Source organism: Camelus bactrianus, chromosome X (genome assembly GCF_048773025.1).
Source record: "Camelus bactrianus isolate YW-2024 breed Bactrian camel chromosome X, ASM4877302v1, whole genome shotgun sequence".
NCBI lineage: Eukaryota > Metazoa > Chordata > Mammalia > Artiodactyla > Camelidae > Camelus > Camelus bactrianus.
In genome coordinates this window covers 116,923,261-116,945,848 of record NC_133575.1, presented here as the reverse complement: position 1 = coordinate 116,945,848, position 22,588 = coordinate 116,923,261, and the positions used below count along the sequence as shown (strand labels likewise).

The following is a 22,588-nucleotide window of genomic DNA, read 5'->3' as shown; positions in this document are numbered from 1 at the left end:
GCTGGTGTTTCAGGTCACACTTTATTAAGAAAAGAAACAGCACACTTTTTATTCAGAATGCCCTCTGTAAGGATTGAGGGCAGGACAGATTTTGAAATGTGGGCCTGGCCCCGGCATCTGTCTGCCCTGCTGACCAGGGTGGGAGAGGGCAGCTCGCGCAGGGTGGCAGGAACTGTCCTGCTTTCCCTCAAGGCACTGGGGGTGGGGGGTGGGGGCAGCCGGGCCCACCCCAAGCTGCCCAGGGTGCCAGTGGGGCCTAGGGATTGAGCCAAGGGTGCTGGAGGCAGTCAGCCGCGCTGGCCCGCTTTTCCGGGATGTACTCCATCATGGGCAGCAGGAATGCGCTGAACTGCGTGGCCTGCTCCAGGGGCCACTCGTACTTCTCCATGAGCACTTCATACAGGCCCCAATGCTTGAGGTTGTGGATGTGCCGCAGCTCTCCTAGGGGTGGGCCAGGGGCCTCGGGTTAGGTTCCACCAAGGGGGGGGCCTCTGGTCTGGGACCCATCTCTCCCACTGTTTCAGAGCCCGGGTCCCCACCCTACCCCCTACATCCACGTGGCCCGAGCCTGCCTGGCCCCACCTCTCCGGTTGAAGAACTCTCGGGAGTAACGGCCTGAGAGGGCAAAGGCTGGGGGGATGTCTCCCAGAAGCTCCACGATGTGGGCGATATGGTCTGTGGACAGAGAGGTGGCTGGGAGGTAGCTTGGCAGCCGGGAGGCCCCAAGGCTGAGCCCAGGGCTTGCCTCCCCCTACCCTCATCACGACTGTAGTCTTCTCCAGAGTGCGGCTCGAACAGGTAGTCACCGGTGGCCAGCTCAAAGGCCTGGAAGAGGGAGAAGGTGAGATTGCTGGCTGGTGGGCCAGCCCTGGGCAGGGGTGGCCGAGGCCTACCATGCATGCTGTGCTCCAGATGTCGGCTGGGGGCCCATACTCGGCGCCGATCAGCACCTCCACGGCCCGGTACTGCCGCGTCTGGATGTCCTCGGTGAAGTGCTTGTGCTGGAAGCAAGGGGAGCCCTGGGGGAGGAGCTGGGGCCATGCTGGCCTGCCCTCGATGCCCCCACTCGTCTCCCAACTCCTGTGGGCTGTGCACCCAAGGAGCTCACTGGGGCTTGCTCTGAGCCTCAGGGTCCCCAGATGTCCTGCCAGGGCCTGGCCAGGAGACCCGAAGCTGAGGGTGGCCCCTTCCAAGGGGCCCCCCACCCCCTGCTGTGGGCCCAGTTTTGCTGACCGGGTGTGACCAGTGCTAGTTTGGGCTCAGTCCTGGGACCACGGCATGAGGCAGACACAAGTCTGGCCGGGCAATTGCTCGGTGAGCCCCGGGAACAGGCCTGTGACTCTTTCGTAGCAGGGCGCCCGCTCATACCACCCAGCAGGCGTTGCCCAGATCTGCGATCTTGATCTTGATCTTGTCTGCATTTTGGGGCTCTAGGGGGTTCACCAGGAGGTTCGAGGCACCAAATGGTGCTGGGGAAGCAAGAGAAGGGAGAGATTCTGAGCTGGCCCGGCCCCTCCCAGCCCTGTCCACCTGCCACCCCCTGGCCCCGCCCAACTTACTGCTGGGTGACAGGATTCCCCCAGTCTCCCGCTGGTTGGAGGAGCCTGAGAGGATGGAGCACGAGGCGGGAGAGAAGAGGGAGCCCGAGAAGCCTGAGGTCTGGGAGCCGGGGCTGAGGCTGCGGTTGCCCCCTGGGGCAGGGGAGGAGGAGGCCGGGGAGGGGCCGGCCTGGGCACCCCCGGGGTGGCAGCCAGAAGAAGAGGTGGAGCCGCTGCCCCCCTCCAGTCTCGAGCCACAGTCTGGGGATACGGGTGGAGGGGGTGTGTGAGCAATGCCCTGCAACACGCTCGCCGGGGATCCCCGCACCCGCTCTGGCCCCTCACCCTCTGCCTGGGCCGCCGCCTCCATGGCCTCCAGCCTCTGCAGGTCCCGTAGCCGCTCCTCCAGCAGCCGCTTCTGCTGTTTCCGTTTGCGCCTCATCTTCTTCCTCTTGTTTTTTGACAGCTTACCGGTCTGCCATTAGAGCCCTGGTCACTCGGGGTTCCCGTCACGGGTTCCCTGACCAGCTGAGCCTCTGCCCGTGGCCCACACGCCCCTACAGGGGACGAGGCCTACGGGCCCCATGGCTCCAGGGACACCAGAACGTGGCACCACCCCACTCCAGCCTACCTCCTGACACTCACCCTCCCCTGCCTCCTGTCCCCAGAGCTCAAGGTTGGGGAGGAACCAACGGGCCTGCCCATTTCTGGTTGCCTGCCTCCCCTGGGGGCAGCTCTGGCCCCTCCTGGCCTTCGACACTGTGTCCTTCCACTGAGGCAGTGGCGAGTCCAGCAGCTCCCCAGGGCAGTTTGCGGCATGTGACCCACCCTGTGTATCCCCCACATCTGGGCCACCCAGCCTTTTTGCAGTTGCCACTGTGGGAATGTAGGGAGGGGTGGAACCAGAGAGGCTGAGGAAGTGAGCTTCGAGGAGATGGAAAGATGAGGCCTAGGAAGGGAGGGCTGCCCCAACTTACCACGACCTCTGGGGGAGCAGTGCTGACTAGGGGGCAAGAGAAAGGAGGAGAGACTCAGGCTGGGGCTCAGGCCCATAGGTCCACCCTGGTCCCACTTGGGCTCTCGGTACCTGTGGAGCGGGATGGGGGCGGTGCCCCTGACTGCTGCCACTCCATGGCCTCAGCGGCCAGGCGCCTGATGTAGGCATCACCCACACACAGCAGGATGTTCTCTGGCTTGATGTCCGTGTGGATGATCTTGCATTTGGTGTGGAGGTAATCCAGGCCGTGCAGCACCTGGGGAGAGCCACTCAGCTCTACCAGCCCAGCCCTGGCTGCGACACCATCCTCTTCATGCAGGATGGGTGATACTCACCTGCCTCACAATGCTCTTCACACAGGGCACGGGCAGGCCCTGGTAGTTGGACTTAATGATCCACTTGAGGAGCTGGTGGCCCAGGACCTCCAGTACCATGCATACATCTGGGGCCAGGAGTGAAGGGCAGCCAGGCGGCACACAGCTGGAGCACAGGCCCTGCCCACCCTCAGCTGGGGTGGGGGTGCAATGAGGCTCGAGTGCAGAGCTGGGACTGGACAGTCCTGGTGATAACCACTATCCCTGTGTCATTAGAGTGTCCCGTCACCTTCAGCTGTGCCAGTTGGGAGGGTACGCTCTGTGGTCATCTTTGGGAGAGGGCAATGGAGGAGTAGACACAGCCCTCAGAGCAGCCCCAGTCCAGGGCTGCCAAAGAGCCTGTGGACAGCCCCCCAAACGGAAGGCACTGCCACAAAGGCAGCCCTGCTACTTGGGGGTACCCCAGCCACACCCATGGATATCCACTGTCCCCTACACTTAACACAAATCCTCAAACTGGTGGGGGTAGTTCACGGAGTAGTGCCACTGACAGGGACGAGCCCCATCCCCATCCTGCAGATAGCAAACTCCAGGGCTGCAGGCGGGTGGCTGCCACTGTTGCACCGCTTTAATCAGTCTGCAAAGGATACGGACTCCATTAACCCCTGAGATCCTGAAGTCGTCGATGAGCTGGACAATGGTTTCTCTTTTGGGGTCACTGGGGTCACTGTCTCGGACCTAGGGCAAAAGCCAAGGGGCCACAGATGGTTCCATCCTGCCCCCCACCAGCTCCTCCCCCCCCCCAGCGGTCCCCCCGCACCTCTGGTCCCCTCTCCTGCTCCTGCTGGGCCCTGTAAGAGGCTGCCTGCCCCTCCCTCGCCCGCTCCTCCAGGTCCTCCCACACAGGCAGAGCCAGCTGGAGCCTGCCCCTCTGGGAGCCCTGCCCCGCCCTGCGGAGCCCCGGCAGGCCTTGCACCCACATTGCCAGGCCCTGGGCAGCTCCTGGGGAGCTGGGAGCCGGCAGGGGAGGCGCCTCACACATTTCAGGAGCTTGATCTCATCCACAGCTGTCTCCGTGTAATGCCCTGCGCTCTTCACCACCTTCAGGGCCACGAAGCGCTTGCGCCTGCAACACCGAGACCCGCGTCAGTGGCTGGCGCTGCAGGCGAGACCCATGGGGCCATTGTGGTGGCCCCAACTGCGTCCAGAGGCAGGAGCCCAGCTGGCATTGGGCCCCAGGGGGCAGAGGGGGCGCTCACTGGATGTCCCAGCAGAGCCAGACGGTGGAGAAGTGTCCCCAGCCCAGCTTGCGCACCACGTGGTACCGCCCATTGAACAGGTCGCCGATCTTCACAGGATAGTAGCCGCCTGGGGAAGGGAGCTGCTGGAGCACAACGGGGACGTCGCCTTCCCCCGTGCCCCGGGACAGCCCAGGCCTGCTGTGCCCCGGCCCACGTGGGCTGGCTCTGGCACCCTCCTCCTCCTGGGCTGCACCAAGGCCAGGCCTCACCCTTGCAGTAGTCCTTGGGGTCCTCCTGCTCCTCATCATCGGAGCCCAGCAGCCCCTGCAGCATCCGTGGTGCTGGCGTGGTGGGGGCAAGTTCGGAGCCTGAGGACTCGGGCCCGCAGGAGGCCTGTGAGCTGTGGGTGGGATAGGCGGGCGGTGAGCGTGCGAGGTGCCAGGGGCCCCGGGCCTCTGGGCCAAGCCCTACCTGCTGCTGCTGCTGCCGCTGTCCCCGCCGCCACCGCCCCTGCTGGCGCTCATCCCCGCTGCGCGGCCCGCAGCTCCGGCGCCCCGGGCGGCTGCTCCTGTGGGGCCCGGCCGCGGCCCACGCATTTATAGCCTCTGCCGGCCGCTGATCTCACCCGCCTTTATAAATAGCCTCCCAGCTGCTCAGCTGTGGGCAAGGTATGCAGCGGGGAGGGGGCGGTGCAGCGACAGCAGCCCCGGAGAGTCCGGCCCCCAGGACGAGCCCCCCCGCCCCCCCCCCCAGGGCTGGCGGAGGGCGCCACTGTGGGGATGCGGCCTGACCCAGCCTCCACACAGCTTCCCTGCACCCCAGGACCGAGGGGAATCCCACATGACGATCTGGTCCATGGACACGGCAGTCCAGTCCTCAGGCCGAGCCCCCAACCCCTCTTGTGCGACCTAGGCCACCAGCAACACTTTGGGAAGTTCTCTGGCTTCTGGGGAGCCCTCTCAGAGGCGACCCCCCATTCCCATGGGTACCTCATTCCCTGCCCACTCTCAGCCAGTTCCCGCTTTCCAGGGGCTCCTTGAACCCTAAGTCAGGCGGGAGCCTGGTGTCCTTCTATCCCTCAGTGTGGTGTCTCTGGGGGTCCCAGCCCGGCAAAGGTAATGGCATGAGCTGAAGGCAGCTCGTTCTTCCCAGCAGAGGTGTCGGGCCTGGGCATGAGCCTGCAAGCCCCCCACCCAGTACCCTAGCACCAGGACCCTCCCGGCTCCCTGGGCCCAGCCCTGGCTCTACCCTGGCCCATTATCCCTGCCTGGCTCACTGTCTCCACCGACGTGTGCTGCGTGTCTGCCTGGGAGGCGGAGGAAGCTGTCCACGCTGGCCCTGCCCTCAGGGGTCCTCCTTAAGTGGGAAGGAAACAAGCCCATAGCTCTAGGGGGCTGGTGACAGAGGGACGTCCAGGACAGGCAGAGCCCTCCAGAGCCTGTGACCTTGGGGCTGCATCCAAGGGACTGGGGAGAAGCATCGGGTCCCCAGAAAGGGGGTGGGCTGGAGACCTCCGAGGCTGGCCTTGGCTTAAGAGTGACTGTGGGTGGGAAGAAGAAGGGAGACCCTGGAGCCTGCACACCAGTGTGGGGTTCTGGCAGAGACTGATGGGCACTTGGGCTCCCAGAAGGGAATGGAAGGGATAAGAGTGGAGCCGGGAGGCCAGCTGGGGACCGCCAGGGAGTTAGAATGAAGCAGAGGGAGCTTAGCAGTGACTGTGGTTACCCCGAGATGGGGTACGCTTGATCCTACGCCCCTGTGCCAAGGAAAGAACCGGGAGGGTGGGTTGGACACAGATGGGGGCAGGAGGGCCAGGCAGCTTTCCTGGACGTGCCTGATGACACCTCTTTTTCGCAGGTAGCGGAAGTCATAGGCATGGGGCCAAGGGGAGGGCCAACGGGCATGGAGTGGACTCATGGGGGAACGTGGGGCTGGGGATCAGGCTTCTTCTAAAAAGACGTATTTGTATTTTATTTCCAGATATGATTCTCCAGCAAGGACATAAATACAGTCGGGGAGGGGAAAGCGAGAAGGATGGGTGGCTATAAATTAGAAAGAATCCAGGCAGGGTGGAGGCGGGGGGGGGGGAGGAAGGAAGGATGGGCGGTGGGAGAGGCGACAGGGAGCCCGTCCCACTCCCTGCCAGACACTCCTGGGTCGCTGGCTCCATCCATGGCTCCTCCTGGGTCGCTGGAGGGAAGGCATTGTGAAGGCGGGGCCTGCTGCTCCCTGAGCTCACAAGTCAGTCACCTTGTTCTCCACCAGGGCAGCAATCTGCTGCAGGCGGCAAGCCAGCTGCATCTTCTGGCCCATGGGGTCCTCCTCCAGGGCACTGATGACCTGCGGGGCAGAGGAGGCCACCCCGCCTGAGGCCCCAGCCTTCTGCCCACTGGCCCAGGGACACCTGCCCTGTTTCCATTTCAGTAGTAGGCTGGGGAGTGGGGCGGGCAACAGGGGTGGCCCGAGGCCTCCCAGAGGAATCTGGGCGGAAGCCAAGCCCCTTCCCCAACCTGGGCTCTTCTTCTTTGCCCAGATTGGGCCTGGACACTTCCTCCCACCCCCAGGGAGCTCCCTGGGACCTCCCTCTGGGCTCCAGAGGTGCGACGCTCCCTACTGGAGTTCCCTGGGCCTCACCTGGTCATAGTACCTGTGGATGTGGCTGTAGAGCTCTTGCAGAGCTTCCAGACAGTGGGGAGCGGAGGTGTAATTCTAGGGGCAGCACACAGGCGGGTGAGGCCCCACCTTGGCCCTCCAGCCCCCAGCCGCCCTCCTCCGCTCTCCTCCCCCAGCGTGGAAGGGTGTGACCTATGGGCTGTGCCTCACCCCGGAGAGCTCCGCCAGAGTCGAGTTCATCTCCTGGTAACTCGCTGGAGAGCTCTGGCGAATGTCGGAGTAGTATCTGGAGGAGTGGACCCAGTTACGGTTGGGCAGCCCCAAGTCCCTCGTCCGTGACACCCTGACACCTACCTCTCCACCATCTGCTTGTAGCGAGGGATCTCCCGGGCGTAGAGCAGTTTGTTCACCGGGGAGTCCTGCTCCGGAGGGAGAGGCGGTAGGCATGAGTGGGGAGGTGGGGGAGCTCTGGCCCTGTCAGTCTGACTGTGCCACTGGTGTCCCCTCCCCTGGCCTCCTGACCCCATTATTCGCCGCCCCCAAGCCCCACCCAGGGCTCTGTGCCGAGCCCCGACAAGCCTCTCCTCCTCAAGCCCCTGGCTGCCACCACCTGCCCTGCCCTCACCCACCCGGCCCACTTTATGCTCCGAGACAGTGCAGGAGTCCATGAAGGTCTGGGCGATGACGGCGAGGATGGCGTCCACGTTGTCTGACACCCGCACATCAAAGATGACCTGTGGGTTCTTCAGAGTGTTCACCCAGAACCGCAACAGCAGGCTGGGGACAGGCCAGCCGAACGTGTGAGGTATGGCTACTCTAACATTTGCCCCAGCCCTGAGTTCCACTGAGAGCTGCCCCGTGAGTCCTGGTTTCTCTGGGACCCCAGGTCCCACCTGCTCGGGGGCCAAGGGGAGCAAGCAAGGTACCTGTTAGTCTTCCAGATGTGCAGGGTCTCCGGATCCAAGATGCCATGCTTCTCAGCCAGCTCGTCCAGGAAGTCAAACAGGTACTTGACGGCGATGGGTACAGGCCGGTTCACGCTGAGGATGGCCTGGAAGGTGTCATCCACAAACTTCTGCAGTGTGCCCTGGGAGGCAGGGAAGGATGGTATGGGGCAGGGTGTGGGGCCCTCAAAGCTGTGGCCAGCCCCATCCTCCCTCAGTGGGTGGGGCCGCCCCTCTGCCTCTCGGGACCACGCTGTCCCCCCTCCCCCAGCTCAGTCAGGATGCCCTTAGTGAGCCTCCCCAGACACCCAGCCACACCGACCAACCTTCATGGAGAGCAGGCGGGTGAGGTAGATCTCTGGGATGGCCTTGGCCCGAGCCCGTTCCCGCTCCCGCTCCTTCAGGCTGCTGCGGCGCGCCTTGGCCCCTTCCGGCTCCTCGGTGGCTTTCACCAGGTGCCAGAGGCGGACCCCGCCCTCTTCACCGTCCTCCAGCATAGGGATGTCTGAAGGCACAGAAGCCCGGCCTCAGTCCTATGTCCCCATCGCCCACCCCATGCGGCTCACCTGGTGGGGTGGGGATAGGGTCAGGGGAGCTGAGGGAAGCCGGGGATGAGAGATGTGGACAGGAGGGTGGCAGCCCAACACCCTACAGCCCTGGAGCTCCCTGACCAGAACACACCGCCACGCTCGTCCACCCCAGGTCCTTGACTCAGCCTAGAGTTTTGACTTGCCCCCTGGCAAGCTGTAGGGAGACCCAGGCAAGGCAGACAGCGTGACCAGGACTCCTGCCTGCCTGCCCCAAGATCCTGGGGGCAGGTGGGTGCGTCTGAGCCACGGGACTCACTCTCCCCAGAGGGGCAGCTCTGGGCCAGGCTCTGGGAGACGGCGCCTCCATTGTGCAGCTGGGGGATGAGCCCCACCGTGGCTCCATCCGGGACCTGGCAGGGAGGCGATCAGAGGCTGGGCTCCTTCCTCGGCTGATGCAGAGGCGGGGGTCTGCCCCCAGCTCCCGCCCGCCGGTCACCTTGTAGTGCTGCAGAGTGTTGAGTCTTTTCCACTGGTTCTGAGTCACTGACGTCAGGTCCTCATCTGATAGGGTTAGGTGGCCAGCCAGGCCTGAGCGCCACTCTGAGGGCCCCAGGGAAGCCAGTCAGCCCACCGCCCACTCTCCGAGTCCCCCATTCTGAGCAAGGCAGAGCTGAGCATCCACAGGTGAGAACAGACCCAGGCAGGGCCAGCGGAGGGGGAGGGCTCTCACCAAGATCTAGGTCGTGCACTGAGGGCCTCTGCGAGAACGGGGTGCCCTTGTAGACTTGGTCCAACACCTTCTCCTTGACTTGGGTGATTGTGTCCGTGTCGAGCACCCGGGCAGGCACGTGCTGCCCTGCGCCGCTTCCCGCAGCCCCACCAGCCCCAGGGCTGGCCAGCACCATCAGCGTCAGGGGCTGGAACTCCACGTCCTCCCGCAGCAGGCGGCTGTCGTTCAAGGTCCGTTTTGCCTTCCCTGTCACAGCATCCACGGGGCCCTTGTCCACCTGGTACTGGATGGCCCGGAGAAGCATGTACAGTGGCTCGCCTGCCACCTCCTGCAACCACCGGGCCGGGCCAGCGTCAGCTGGGGACGGGCAGGCTGTGTGAGGCTCAGGGGCATGGTGGGTGGGGATTTCAGGGAGGGGCAGCCATCTGGCCTCACAGAGCAAGGGTGGGCAGCGACAGCAGCCTCTGCTTTACATCCGGCCTGGGCCAAAGTTGGAAGCCCTTCCCTTACCACTGTCCCCACTGGTCCTCATGCCCAAGGCCCCTGAGGGAGTTTGGGCACAGATCCACAAGACCACAGGCAGCAACCCGGGAAGGGAGTGAGGGGAGAAGGGCCCTCACCCTTAGGAAGGAGTAGAGACAGATGGACACCCAGTTGGTGAGCAGCTTCTCCACCATGGTCTCCGTCCTGCAGGGAGTGGCCCGGGTCAGGGGGGCTGCTGTGGGGCCGTCCCGTCTCTGGGCCAAGGCAGGCAGTAGCAGGAAGGCAGCGCTGCCCTTCGCGGCCAGCCTTTGTGCCCAGGTCACTGTTCAGGACCACTTCCTCCTACTTCCCTGCCAGTGGCTTCTGAGCTAGCCTGCCCCCTGGGGGCTCCTGGCCCCGCCCACCCCAGGACAGGGCCAGAGGGAGCCAGCTCCCCTGCTCCAGGACTGGTCAGGCCAAGGCCAACCTGCGCAGCATGAGCTTGGGGTTCCTGTGCACGTAATGGGCAGCCAGGTTGCCAAGCAGTGTCCTCATGATGTCGGTCAGATACTCGAGCTTGCCGTGCAGTGCCAGGGACAGCAGCGAAGCCACATGGCAGCGGTCCCGCTGGGAGAAGCTGGGCTGCTCCTCCAGGGTATGGATGAGCTAGGCGGAAGTTGGGGGGCACTCGCTCCGGGAAGCCCCACCTGTCCTCCCACCTCTGTGCCCACACCTGCCGCCCAGCCCCACCTCCTTGCCCGAGGCCCCCTGCCAGCCCACAGATTCTCACTGTGAGAAGGAAGAGCTTGCTGTTGAGCAGGTTGGAGAGCTGCATGAGGCCCTGGTGCACGGGGGCACGGCGGCCCTCTTCCCCCGGCCCCTCAAGGGCAGGCTGCAGCGGGCAGCTGCCGCGCCCGGGGAAGAAGACGCGCTCGGCATACGTGCGGTAGTCCAGGAAGGGGATGCCGCTGGCCTCCAGGTCGCTGCTGAGGTCGGTCATCTCGGTCATCAGATCTGTAGGCCAGGAGCCACCAAGGTGTGAGCTCCGGGCCAGGTAAGCCCTCTGCCCCTCTCCCCTCACCCCCTCCCCACCTGTGAACTCCTTTCGGCACTGGTCGCCCACGCCAATCTCCAGGTTCTCCAGCTGCACCAGAACCTTTTGGTAGTCTCGCAGGGCCTGCTTGCTCTTGTGCCTACAGCCCGGGGACCAGGTGTCAGCCACACGCCCAGGCCTGCCTGGGCTGAGGCCACCAAACTGAGACAGCTGCCAGCCCAGAGGCCTGTCACGGGGTACCTTTTCCAAAAGTGAAGAGGGAAGTTTGCACAGGTATGTACGTGGCGGGGAGGGGGCCCCCTCACCTGTACATGAGGGTGAGGAGGAGCACGGCCGCGATCAGCACGGCTGCGCCCAGGCCCAGGCCCACCTGGGCCTCCACCGGGAAGGCAGACAGTACGGGTTCCTCCTCGTACTGGACAGGGCCCAGGGCCAGCCGCACGTTGCCCATCTGCACCTGGGGGGGGGGCAGGGCTCTTGAGCACAGGCCTGCAGCACTCCACCCGCCCACCCTTGTGTGGGGTCCAGCCTCACCACGAACTGCGGCAAGGTGCTGGAGCCATTGGTGGGGTGTGGGGCCCGCGGGGGCGGCTCACAGTATAGGTGGGTGAGCGTGAGCGTCTGCACCAGGCACTCGCTGTCACCGATGTGCACACGCACCTCCTCCTTGCTGATCCCCAGGTTGAGCCCCTCGCCCTGGGAGACAGACCAGGGGCCTGAGCCACGGCCAGCCTGCACCCGCAGCCCCCAGTAGAGCCAGCCGGCGGAAGCCCTCACCTCCACGTCCAGGATATTGCCTGGCTTGAGGCGATAGGGGCGGATGGGCCCCTCGCGGCTGAGCGGGGCCAGGCGGGGGTTAGGCTGGTACAGGAAGTCCTGGCCCCCACTGGCGCTGGCGAAGTCCACATGCACGTTGTCTAGGGAGAAGAATACCCGCCGGGGGCTGGCCCCGTCTGGCACTGCGGGGCTCCGGCACAGGAGGAGGCTGGATGAGTTGACGGAGCAGACGGTGGAGCACTGCGAGGCAGTGGGGCCAGGTCGAGGTAGGGTGAGCTAGGTGCTCCCTACTGACTCCCAGCGGATAGAGGCCAGCCCCTCCCCCTGCCTGGGCACGGCCTAGGGGCAGCCCCGCTGCCTGCTGGTGGGGGCTCACCTGCAGCCAGCCCGTCTCAAGCTGGATACAAGCCTGAGGGGCTGCAGCAGGAGCCCCACAGCTCCTCCTTGGGGGTGGGTCCCAGGGGTGTGCTCCCACAGCCTGTACCTCCGCTGCAGCCTCCAACCACACAGACAGCAGGGGCCGCCGCACCACGTCCAGGCCTGTGCCCCTGACTCGGATCAGCCGCCCGCCCCTGTGCCGGGATAGTGCTCAGCAGGGACAGCGGTAGCGGGCAGCCCGGCCCAGTCCTGTTTCTCCGCCTCCCCGGCAGGTGACCTGGGTTGCCCTGGGTGGACCAGGTCCTCACCCCCGGAAGCTGACGCTGGGCTCCGCTGCCAGGAGCTGGGGGTTGGCAGTGTAGTGGAAGGGGCTGGCGAGCAGCGTGCGCTGGGCACGGCCAAAGACCACCCGGACCACCGCTTCTCCTGGGCTGGCCTGGGGCATGGTGCGGCACACGATGGCCTCAGGACACACTGGCTCCCAGCTGCAGGGTGGGGAGGGGTCTGGCATCCTGGGCTCTAGCCTCTGTCTGGCCACCCCACGAGACACCTGCTCTGCTTCCCTCAGTGAAGGCAGAGAGCATCAGTGTTAGGCGCCGCAGCCATGTCCCTTGGAATTTGAGGGGGGCCTTAGGGAGCCCTGAGTCCACCACCCCTGCTGTACACAAGGGGACACTGAGGCCCATAGAGCGCACCCCCAACTGACAGCAACCAACTAGAACCAGGAAGAGATACTCACACAGGACAGGGTTGGCTGCCCACAAAAGCACTGACGTTGCCTCCTGTCTGGAGGTGCTGCCCGTGGATGGTGAGCTGTGTGCCCCCTGCCTGGGGACCCCACTGAGGGCTCAGGCTCAGCAGGACGGGGTCCTGGGGAACAGGGCAGGCTGGGGCAGGCATAGCAGCCTGGCCTGGCGTTTCCTCACCTTGGCTCCAGCCCCCAAGGCCCTTGGGCTCTGAAGTGTAGGCCCACATCTCGGCTCTGTCTGCTGAGCCCCAGCTGATTGTTTCCCCTTTCTGGAAGCCCTGTGCCCGGCTTCTGCAGCACCCCTACAGCTCTCCTCCCAACCACCCTGCCCCACCAGGGGGCGCTCTTCTCTACTCACTTAGTCTCTGCCTCTTCTCTCTGCCCCTCAGGCTGGCCTCATCCTCTGGCTCACACCTCACAGCACCCCCCCCCCAGCTCTAAACCCTGAGATTCAGTCGCCTCCTTGGGGTGCAGAACTCCTGATGCTAACCTGCCCCTGCACTCCACTGCTCCGGCCCTGGGACTCCTGCTCTCCTCCACCCTGTGCCCATAGGCAGCCAGGTCGGCAGCAAGTCCAGACAGCTCTGCGGCGCCGCGTGGTCCTCCCGCCTCCCTGCCCACCGCACCTGCCGCCGCTGCTGCTTGTCTCCCTTCTGGACAGCGGCCGGTGGCAGCATCCTCCCTGTCCCGTCACTGCCCTCAGCCCACCCTCCACTCAGTGACCAGAATGATCATCTGGATCACGAGGGTGCCCTCCTGGACACGTTGCAGCCCTTCCTGCTAATGTTAGGTCAAGTTTGAAATCTTCAGCCTAGATGTCTCTCCCCTCCTGCCCCTTTTTCCTACTGTCCCCTGTGTGGGGACCACCCTGGCTGGGCACTGACCTGGTAGGTGAAGTGTTGGGTTGAGATGCCTGGTGGCCGACTCTTAATGGCCACTCGGATTGGCCCCACAGTGCCGTTGGGGGCAGGAGATGTCACACACACAATCCTGGAGAGCAGAGGCCCAATAGTGGCTCAGGCCTGCGCGGGTCAGGCCCTTCCCTGGTGGAGCCACTGCACCCCCCCTTCCGCCTTCCCTGGCTCATCTTCCTTTGGCGCATCTGACCTGGGCCCACGTTTCTTGGCTGCAAGCCTCCCTTCTCTCTGGGTGGCCAGTCTGAGGGCCTCCCTGGGAGGGCCTCCCTCCGCCCCCTACCACCAGGATGCCTCACCGGTCAGAGGTGCGGTAGAAAGAGGGGTCTGGGCTGCAGGGCCGGCCAGCCACACTCACGGCGTCCTGCACATCAGCAAAGTCCCGGCCCAGGTTGGAGCCCAGGATGGTGAGAGCCAAGCCGCCCTCAGGGGGGCCGGTCAGGGGCTCAACCTGCAGCAGGGAAGGATGGTGATGGGGTCCCCCAAACCCACACCCACTTTGCAGTGGGGGTTGCCTGGCCAGCTGACCAGCTGGAGGTGAAACAGCTGTGAAGGCTGGGGGCCTGGGGCAGGGCTGGTCTGAGCCAGGTGAAGCTGAGACGGTGGGGGCTGGGCAGGGCCGTTGGGGTTGGAGGTGCTGTGGCCATTGGGAAGGGGTGGTGCAGAGGCTCGGGTAGAGGGTGGGGGGCTCACCGTGTCTATGCTGGGCATGGGGCACAGCAGCTCCACGGCCCCAGGTGGGCACAGCGGCCCGTAGCGACAGGCGGGCTGGCCCTGGCTGCACCACAGGCAGCCCAGGCTCCCGTTGGCTGCCTGGCAGTGGCTGCAGTCGGGGTGGCCCACGGCGCAGTCGTACAGGGTCACTAGGGAAGGTCAGGCAGCACTGAGGCGCCTCCCCACCACGACATGCCCTGCCCGCCTACCCCGCCACCCACAAGCTCACCATGAAGAGTGCGAGCATTGTCCAGGCGCTGGCCCTCACCCCTGGTGACATAGATGGGCACCGGGAGCTCCCGCTGGGCCATGGTGGGGCGGAACTGTGGGCAGAGGGTGGGGTCAGGCCCGACCAGCCTCGGAACACCCCCTGACCCCTGCCTCCTCTAGGACGCTCCTCTCAGAATGGGTGCCATTGTTCAGTGCCCGCGTCTCCTGCCAGACTGCCAGCCTAGGGGCAGAGGCTGTGGGCACCGTGTTCCTGCGGCACTCCCAGGGCCGGCACGGAGCAGGCCTCGTGAGCGATGAACAAGAATGACAAGATAAAGAGGCAGCTGAAGCTGCGGGGCGGCAGCCCACCTGCTGGGCCCGGCAGTAGATGAGGCCTGTGTCGCCAGTCGTCTCTTCTAGAGAGGCCGGCAGCTTCTGCAGTTCTCCAGGTAGCTCCAGCCAGCAGTGATAGGAGGCAGGAGGGCCCTGGGGGTGGACACAGGCTGTAAGGAGCCTGGACACCGTCAGGCCCTGCCATGGCCCCCCCACCACGCCCCACTGTCTCCGTCCCCCTCCTACTGGACTGCTCACTCGGAAATGCTGAAGATTCTGCACGTACAGGGCCAGACGGCTCTCCCAGCCCACAGGCACCAGGAGGGGGCCCGCCAGGCCCTTGACTTGGGGACAAGCCCACGGGCCACGCACCTGGACGTCCACCTGGGGAAAGGAGACCCCTTAGTACTTCAGGAGTCAAGGGACCTGGGCAGGCACAGGCAGGGTGGGTCTACAGTGGAGGTGAAGGGAAGCTGGTGGGCCGGTGGGCCGGTGGGCCGGGCCCACCCACCTCCAGGGCACTGTAGATGGTTCTCTCGCCCTCCGGGCAGTGCTCCCCATACACACAGAGGCTGCTTTGTGGGCACCAGTGGCACCGCCAAAGGCTGCCCACACAGGCACGGCACCTGGAGGGGCAGAGGAGCTGCTCAGGCTGCACGCCATCTGAAGTCACTCCCCCTGCCCAGCAGCCAGGCCCAACACTCACGGGGCAGCCACCTCCAAGGCCTGGACAGCACCACAGTCATAGAAGGAGAAGTTGGTGGCGGCCACGGCCACATCCTCAAACATCAGGGCCAGGGGCAAGGTGATGTGGTCTGGGAAGGGGTGGTGACAGGACAGGTCATGTGGCTCCTGCCCCTGCAGCTCCTGCTTTCACCCCTCATCCCACGGACCCCTTACCTGTGCCTGGAGGATTAAGCGGCAGCTGGTCCTGGGGAGGGGTGACGCAGGCCACGTTGGGCCCTTCCACGTGAGCCAAGCTCTCATAGTCCCCAAAGGCACAATGGAAGTATTCATCCGGGGCCAGGGCAGGCAGCCAGGGCACAGACAAGGTGACCTGGGACATGTGGGAGGAATACACAGCAGGCAGGAAGATGGATCCAGGGCAGAGGAGGTGGGAGCGGAGGCAGTGGGAGAGGAGGGGGAGAACAGGGGAGGCAGCCCCGCTAGGCAGGGTGTGACCAGCGCCTCACCTGGCCCTGCTCCTGGCGGGGATGGTGGGCTGGCAGCAGGCTCTGGACATGCAGGCAGCAGTTGTCCCCATAGCTCCAGAGCCACTGGTTGGGCTGGGCTGCGCGCCTGCATTGGCCCTTGCGGGTACACCTGCAGGGCAGGGGCCCATTGGGTCCCCGTGTGGGTCTCAGGGTCCCTGGGTGATTGGCGGCAAGGGGTCTGGGAGGATGGCCCAGCTGGAGTGCAGCAGGCTGGGCAGTGACAGGGACTGCTCAGAGAGGAAGGGCCGAGTGCACAGGGTTTCTCAGCTGATGCGCGGGGTTCAGTCTTGACTGTGAGTGAGAAGTGGGCTGCTGCTCGGGAGGGGAGCACACATTTAACTTAGGGTTGTCAGAAGGGATTCCTGGGGCTGCTGTGAGGAGCATGGGCTGGAGGGGAGCTAGAGTGGGCCAGGGGACACCAAGAGAGGTGACAGAGGCCTGGCCCAGAGTGGGGCTGGGGAGATAAGAAGTGAACAAGTCGGTAAGTGTTGGGAAGGGAGTGCCAACCAGATTCCTGGTTTGGCGGGCTGGGGCACCATGGGGGATCTCAGCCCAGCCCTGCATCTCCACTCAGGGAGACGAGCTGGCCTCCGAGCATACAGATCCACACTCACCTGCCCTGGAGGACACACCAGCCACACAGTGGGTCCCGAGCCTGGAGGCAGCTGGTGCAGTTGGGAAACTGGGGGCAGGCTGCCACGGGTACCCGGTCTACCTGGATGGGTGGCGAGGGCAGAGGTAGTGGGTGCAGGGGCTCGGGTCTCGTGTGCCCAGCTCCCCGGGGACAGCCCTCACCTGCTGGGAAGTCAGGACATAGAGGTGGCTACCGCTGCTGTCCACCAGTAGGTCGGGGCTGATGGCCGAGCCCGGGGGCCCCACCTGTTGCGAGTGGTATACCTGGCCTTGGGTGCCATTGAGAAAGACCTAGGTGGATGACAAGGACAGGGCTGGGCCAGCCCGCCGATCCCAGGTCGGTGCTCAAGATGGTCCTAGGCCAACTGTTAAGGGCAGATGCTCTCATCCTGGGGCTCCCAGGGAGCATCCCGTCCCACAGAGCCAGCTCCCCTTCCCTTCAGACCAGGGAAGCTGGGCCATGCCACAGAGGGTGGGGCAGGTGCACGGGCATCCAGCTTGCCCATGTCACCTCCCCAAGTCAGCATTACCCAGCTCGAGTGACAGGGCCATCCTGGGTGGGGCCTTTGGGAGCCAGGGACAGGAGGGCAGCTGCCAAGAGACAAACAGGTCACAAGAAGGCAAGTCTCCAGCTATTGGCTGGAGAAGTTGGGGCCGCCTGGGAGGCATTCTAAACAACACATCTGGGACCCAGAATGGGAGGTAGCACCCAGCGAGCCATCAGTGTGTGGTACAGCTTTCCGACCTGCCAGCAGGACACAGGCCGAGGGGTGGAAGGAAACTGAGGCTGAGTCTGGTCTGGCAGCATAGAGGCTGTGGACCAGGGCTCTGACCTGGGGCCGCAACCTCCTTTGTCAGGCCCTTACCTTGTGCAGCTGGCCCTGGGCGTCCCCCAGGAAGGCTATCGTGTGCCCATCTGCCTGGAGGGCTGCGATGGCGCTGATGGAGTGCGCGAGCTGCAGCAGAGGCCCAGCCTCCAGAGGCTGGCGGCCAGCGATGGGGCTGGGGGTGTGTTCATCGCCACAGGGATACGACTCAGGAGAGTCCTGCATGGGCAGAGAGGGGGGAATCAGTTCCTGGAAGAGGTAGGAGGAGGGAGAAAGGTCAAAGGAGACAGTCTGAGAACAGCTAGGAGACTGAAACTGAACCAGCCCCTCCTTGACATCCTCTAAACAAGAGGTCGTAGGCGATCATCAAGTGAAAGCACCCAGCTGCCCTCCGCCCAGGGCAACACATGGCAGCCCCGGTCTGGGCAGAGAGACACTGAATGTCCACGGAGGGAAAGGGACAGAGAGGCAGGTTGGGTAAGATGAGGCATTGGGAGAAGACCAGAGCTGCAGCTGGAAGGTGGTGCAGAAGAGCCTCAGGTGAGAGGGCGGGGGCGAGACCTCGGGGCGCAGCCACTCACAGGGGGCAGGGTCACGCAGCGTGATGTGACGCCGTACTCTACGGTGGCTTCCTCTGCGCCGCTGGGGCCCCTGCCGCCTGCCGTGTAGCAAAGGCGCCGGGCCCGCTCCATGCTCCCGTCCAGCTGGGCCAAGGGAAAGGCGCACAGGGCCGCCTGCGGCCCCTTCGGGCCTGCGGCAAATGCCCCTAGCAAGGCGCCTGGGGCAAGGAAGGCGGCCTGGATGAGGCCCTGGCCCCGGCAGGTGAGGGGCACCTCCACATAGGAGTAGAGGTTGGCGTCCCCCAGGCAGACTCGGGCCACGTAGGAGCAGTACTCGGCCTGGGTCCGGGCCCCGCGGCGGCGGAAGACGAAGTAGGCCGAGCGGGTGTCGGCAAAGGCCCCCACGTAGCTGTTGTTGTAGTCGGAGAGGTCACCCACTACGAGGCGGCCCAGGCCCTCACTGGAGAAGGGCTGTGGCCCGGCTAGCTGGCGCACGGTCAGGGGCGGAACCCCGCCCGACAGCTTGCCCGCCAGGCCCCGGGCCACCAGCAGGAGGTCCCGGCCTGGCCCGGGCACCACTAGGCCCACCGTGGCCACCCCCGGGGTGTTGGCGGCCACGAACTGCCCGTCACCAGGGTCCTCGGCCTGATACAGCACCTGTGCCACGTCGTCGAGGCGTCGCTTCTCGCACACGCCCTGCCGCACCTGCCCACAGGCCACCAGCTCCTGGGCCCGGCCACTCACCAGCAGCAGCTGGTTGGCATTGTCGGTGAGCCGGGCCTGCGGGCACTCGGCTGGGTCCCGGAAGGGTACGCAGTCGGGACTGTCGAAGACGGGGCCAGTGATGGCCACAGACTCGAGCTGCAGGTCGGGGCTGAGCTGGAAGAGGTGGTTCACCGCGCCCACATAGAGTGCACCCCGGCCGGGAGCCAGTGCCAAACGGTTGAGGGTGGTGTTGGGCGCCGAGAAGCGATGGGCCCCTGCCGTCAGGGTGAGCGGCTGGTACAGCAGTGGCAGCATGAGCAGCAGGCGAGCAATGAAGGGAGGCCGGGGAGCCATGGCGGGGCCCTGGGGGCGAGCCAGGCGGGAGGGCCTGAGTCAGGGTGGTGATGGCAACAGAGGAGGAGGGCGTGGAGAGAGAGCACGGGAGGGAAAGAAGGATCCAGACGAGAGACAGAGCAAAAGGGAGGGGGAGAAGGACAGAGAGACAGTAACAGAAAGCAGGGCAGAGGGAAGGAAGAGAGCAGTGTGCACAAGGAAAGAATCTCTTCCACCTTCTGCTTTATCTAGATTGTTGAAGGGGGCAGATCCTGAAAAGCACAGGAGCATGAACAAGACTCTGAGTGATGGAGGGCAGCAGCGGAGATGAGGGCAGAAGAGAGGAGGTGGAGGTGGGCGGGGTTGGGGGTAAGGGAACTGGAGTGCAAAGACCCCGATGAGGACAGGGACGTGGAGAAGGAGCGGTGGCGATGGCGCAAGGGCAGGGGAGGGCAGGAGAGCCTGTCAGGGAGTGAAAATCTGCCCTGGGAAGCCCATGAGGTGAGGAGTACTGGAGAGAGGAGAGGGCCAGATGCTCCTCCGCTTGCCCCACAGATGGTGAGGGGTGGGTGGTGAGGGCCGGGGTGGGGGATGCTGAGGAGAACAGGGTCAAGCTGCAGAGGAGGGAGAGAGCTGGTAGCCGGCCAGAGCGGGGCTGGGGGCACTGGGAGACAGCACCGGATGCCAAGCTGGTGGGAGGCCTGGCCCTGGACCCATGGGCCCCAGCAGCCAGGGTCCATCTAGGCGTGGCATGGGGAGTGTCAGTGGAGCTGGAGCGGTGTGAGCTGAGCGAGGAAGGAGGAGGAGTGAGGAGAAGACAGTCAGAAGGAGAACTTGACTGGGGGTGAGGAGGGAGGAAAGACTGAAAGAAAGTCCTTGCCAGGGCCCAGGCCTGGCACCCCTTCCCAGCCACATGGGGCCCAGACTGGAGATAGCCCCCATCAGCCTGGTGGGGACACATGGTTGAGCCCTGAGGGGAAGGGTAGGGGCCCCAGCCTCCAGAGGACGCTCTGAGTGGGGCTCTGTCTGCGCCCCCTCCCCACCCCACCCACTTCCCAGCCTGGAGCCATTGGCAGCAGCCCCTGCCCGACAGCATCGGGGTGGTGTCTAGGTGAGTAGACAAGAGACACGCGCCAGTCCCTCAGAGCCCCTGAGCCTTGGTGGCCTCTCAGCCCTCCCTCCTCCAGAACCCAGCCGCAGAGCCACAAAGAGGGATCAGAAGCCAGGTCCTCAGTTGACTTAGGGTCCCGCACAGCTGGGTATGTGGGCACATGGTGGCCAGGAGTGGGCCCACCATAACTCTGCATCCCACCATCTGCCAGCAGAGACACCAGCTTGGGTCTCAGCGGGTGTGCCAGATGGGAGCAGAGTCCTTATCTCAGGAACACAGACAGGAAGGACGACCAGCTGAGGGACAGGGGCATTTCCTCCAGACCCTGGATATCAGCGCGGGGGATCGGGGGTGGTGAGGGGGAGAGGGACCGCAGCGGGAGGCACAGTGCTTTGGGGCCCAGGCTCCTCTGTGCTGATTCACCTGCCCTGCCCCACCCCGAGGGCTGCCCCAGAGGGATGTAGGACCCAGGCACTCACCAAAGTGAAGGGGAGCAGCAGGGGCATCTCCTGGGCAGCGTGGCGCTGATGGAGGCCCATCTCATCAGTTCATCTACCCCAGGCCAGTGGTGCTGGGCGCAGGACAGCTGTGGGGGGGCATGGTCCTGAGTGGGAGGGAGACAGTGCAGGCCTGGCCCCATTCACACGCGCCCTGGGGGAGGAGGGAGGCCTGGGGCGGGGGGGGGGCGGTGCCGAGGGCCTGGCAGCCGGACTCCACCACAGCTGGCAGCTTTGTCAGTAGTGGCCGGGCCAAGGCAGCCCTGCCTCCACCCCAACAATATCCCCTCTGTCCAGAGGCCCTGGCCAGAGACCCACTGTCTGATATTCTTTCCCCATCCAGGCTGTTCTGACCAGGGGGCTCCCTGCTACTCCCCACCCTTGGAGACACACCCCTTGGGATCTGGGGACAAAAGGACATGGTTTCCTTCAGCCAGAAAAATGGGACCCACACAGCCAGCTGTGCCTCTCCCTCAACCCCGTGCCAGCCAGTGTGCTCCTCCCTGTGTCCCCCTGGGTCCCCTTGAAGGGCACAGGGGAGGCTGTGGAGCCCCCACGCGAGGGTCAGGGCCCTGAGCCCCTGCAATGCAGCTTCAGTCTAGGTAGCCTTGGTGCCTGGCTGGAGGGAAGCCGTGGCCCTCAATGCCTGCCTTTGTCCAGCTTGGGGGCGGGGGAGAGGCTGGCCAAGGCAGCCACTCCAAGAGAGCTTCTCCCCTTGCACCCCCACCCCTTTGGCTCCGAGTAAGACTGGCCCCATCCAGCCCCACCCCCAGGGACTGGCAAAGTCGTGCCAGGTACAGCATGGTGGCCATGGGCAGTGCCAGCGGAGGATGCTTCTGGAGGGGCCCAAGGCAAAGAGGATGCACAGGAGTGGGTGGGAACCCGACCCTTAGCTTCAGAATTGGCAACTTGCTGCAGGCTGTCCCCCTCCCCCTCTCCCTGGGGAAACACCATCCCAGGAGGGGCCTAGACCCTCCTCCGCACATAGGGTGGGGAAAGGAGTGGCAGCTGGTGGCTGGCTCCCTGGCACCCTCACGGGGCACCATCTGCACACCAAGCCAGCAGAGCTCGGGCCCTGGCCTGAGGTGCAGGAGCAAGTGTGCCTGAGTTGGAGTCCCCATCTTCTCCACGATGTACAGTGGCAGCAGACTCCAGGGCAAGGTGGCAGCAGCAAGGCTAGCTGTCACCTGGTTGGGCCGGTCGGGTAGCTGTGGGGGCGGGGAGCCAGGCGGGCTGCTTCCCTTCCCTGTGCCCTGCCCCATGGCCAGAAGTGCCAGCTCTTCTTTGTGGGGGCAGCAGCCCCGTGTCCTACCTCCCAGCTCCAGGGCCACCTCCTGGCCGGGGCACTGTGTCCCCAGGCAACAGGAGATGTAGTTGCTGGGCTGGGGCTGGTGTCTAAGGATTTTTGCTGGATTTGGGTTGGTTGGCCTTCAGACCCCTGGCTTCTCCCAGCACGCGCATTCCCCTAACCCTGCCCTGGTGGCATCCCGTGCCCTCACTAGCTCCAGCTCACGCCTACCTGGGTGGGCTGCTGATGGAGACGGAGGAACAGCTGGCGGTGCCAGGAGTGCGGTCTGACCCAGTGGAGCCCCAGCTTCCCTCCCCACAATGCAGTCGTGCCCAACCCGACTCGTCCTGGCAGGCCGGCCTGGGCAGCCCAGCCCCTCCGCACCCGCCCCTTTGCCCAATGGCGCTGGGCAGGGCACTGCTGCCCTCTGCCGGCCCCAATGGGCATGGCAGAGGGCCGCCTACCGGCACCTGCCTGAAGAAGTGACAGCGGGGCGGTGCCCTCCCATCAGGTGGGCTGGCGGGCATTCCAAAGCCTTCCCTGAAGTTCCTACTGGGTGCCAGCCTTGGCCTTGGTCCTGGCACCATTTAGAGACAAAGCCCACTGCCACTCGCCCCAAGAATCTCCCAGGTCTCAGGGGCAGAACTACTTGCCAACAGATGAGGCCCCACTGGCAGGACAGCCCACCTGTGGCAGGCACCGTGGGGCAAAAAGGAAGAGGAGTCAGGTCTAGGGGCACCAAGGGCATCAGGAGAGCTTCACAGAGGAAGTGAGGTTTAAGCTGACCTTGAACACTCAGGTCTTCCCGTGTACCAGGGCTGCTCTAAGTGTTCCGTGTATGTGAGCTCATTCAGTCCTTCCAGTGATCCTGGAGTGGGTGCGCTGATTTTCCCTAGTTCCTAGGTGGGGAGACTGAGGCCCGA

At 64.8% G+C, this 22,588-nt stretch overlaps 2 protein-coding genes across 4 annotated transcripts; both read right to left on the bottom strand.

The window, feature by feature from the left end:
• Positions 1-2: 2 nt before the first annotated feature.
• SRPK3 (SRSF protein kinase 3) lies at positions 3-4,701 on the bottom strand. Its single transcript, XM_010964097.3, has 15 exons — positions 4,562-4,701; positions 4,360-4,490; positions 4,109-4,217; positions 3,888-3,975; positions 3,500-3,587; positions 2,871-2,977; positions 2,626-2,791; positions 2,516-2,541; positions 1,884-2,013; positions 1,560-1,799; positions 1,369-1,469; positions 894-1,001; positions 756-825; positions 583-675; positions 3-441 (listed from the first exon to the last, which is right to left on the bottom strand). Exons 1-15 carry the CDS (start codon positions 4,684-4,686, stop codon positions 257-259), a joined length of 1,767 nt encoding a protein of 588 aa, XP_010962399.3. The 5' UTR covers positions 4,687-4,701; the 3' UTR covers positions 3-256.
• A 138-nt stretch (positions 4,702-4,839) lies between these two features.
• On the bottom strand, positions 4,840-22,026 carry PLXNB3 (plexin B3). Of its 3 annotated transcripts, none has more exons than XM_045523423.2 (36): positions 21,897-22,026; positions 20,360-20,484; positions 17,753-18,799; positions 17,211-17,390; positions 16,507-16,635; positions 16,326-16,426; positions 15,691-15,820; positions 15,398-15,554; positions 15,204-15,312; positions 15,009-15,123; positions 14,756-14,881; positions 14,534-14,650; positions 14,184-14,277; positions 13,934-14,103; positions 13,540-13,691; positions 13,211-13,316; positions 12,318-12,448; positions 11,887-12,063; positions 11,577-11,772; positions 11,201-11,440; positions 10,958-11,119; positions 10,729-10,880; positions 10,462-10,562; positions 10,160-10,383; positions 9,857-10,035; positions 9,528-9,594; positions 8,908-9,235; positions 8,674-8,777; positions 8,494-8,587; positions 7,974-8,152; positions 7,630-7,790; positions 7,333-7,480; positions 7,058-7,122; positions 6,914-6,989; positions 6,725-6,799; positions 4,840-6,430 (listed from the first exon to the last, which is right to left on the bottom strand). In XM_045523423.2, exons 2-36 carry the CDS (start codon positions 20,417-20,419, stop codon positions 6,326-6,328), a joined length of 5,757 nt encoding a protein of 1,918 aa, XP_045379379.2. In that variant the 5' UTR covers positions 20,420-20,484; positions 21,897-22,026; the 3' UTR covers positions 4,840-6,325. The 3 variants fall into 3 exon arrangements, 2 of the variants coding, with proteins under 2 accessions (XP_045379379.2, XP_074215912.1); XM_074359811.1 differs by having other exon boundaries at positions 20,360-20,466; XR_012504846.1 differs by lacking the exons at positions 4,840-6,430; positions 7,333-7,480 and having other exon boundaries at positions 6,738-6,799; positions 20,360-20,466.
• Positions 22,027-22,588: the final 562 nt, after the last annotated feature.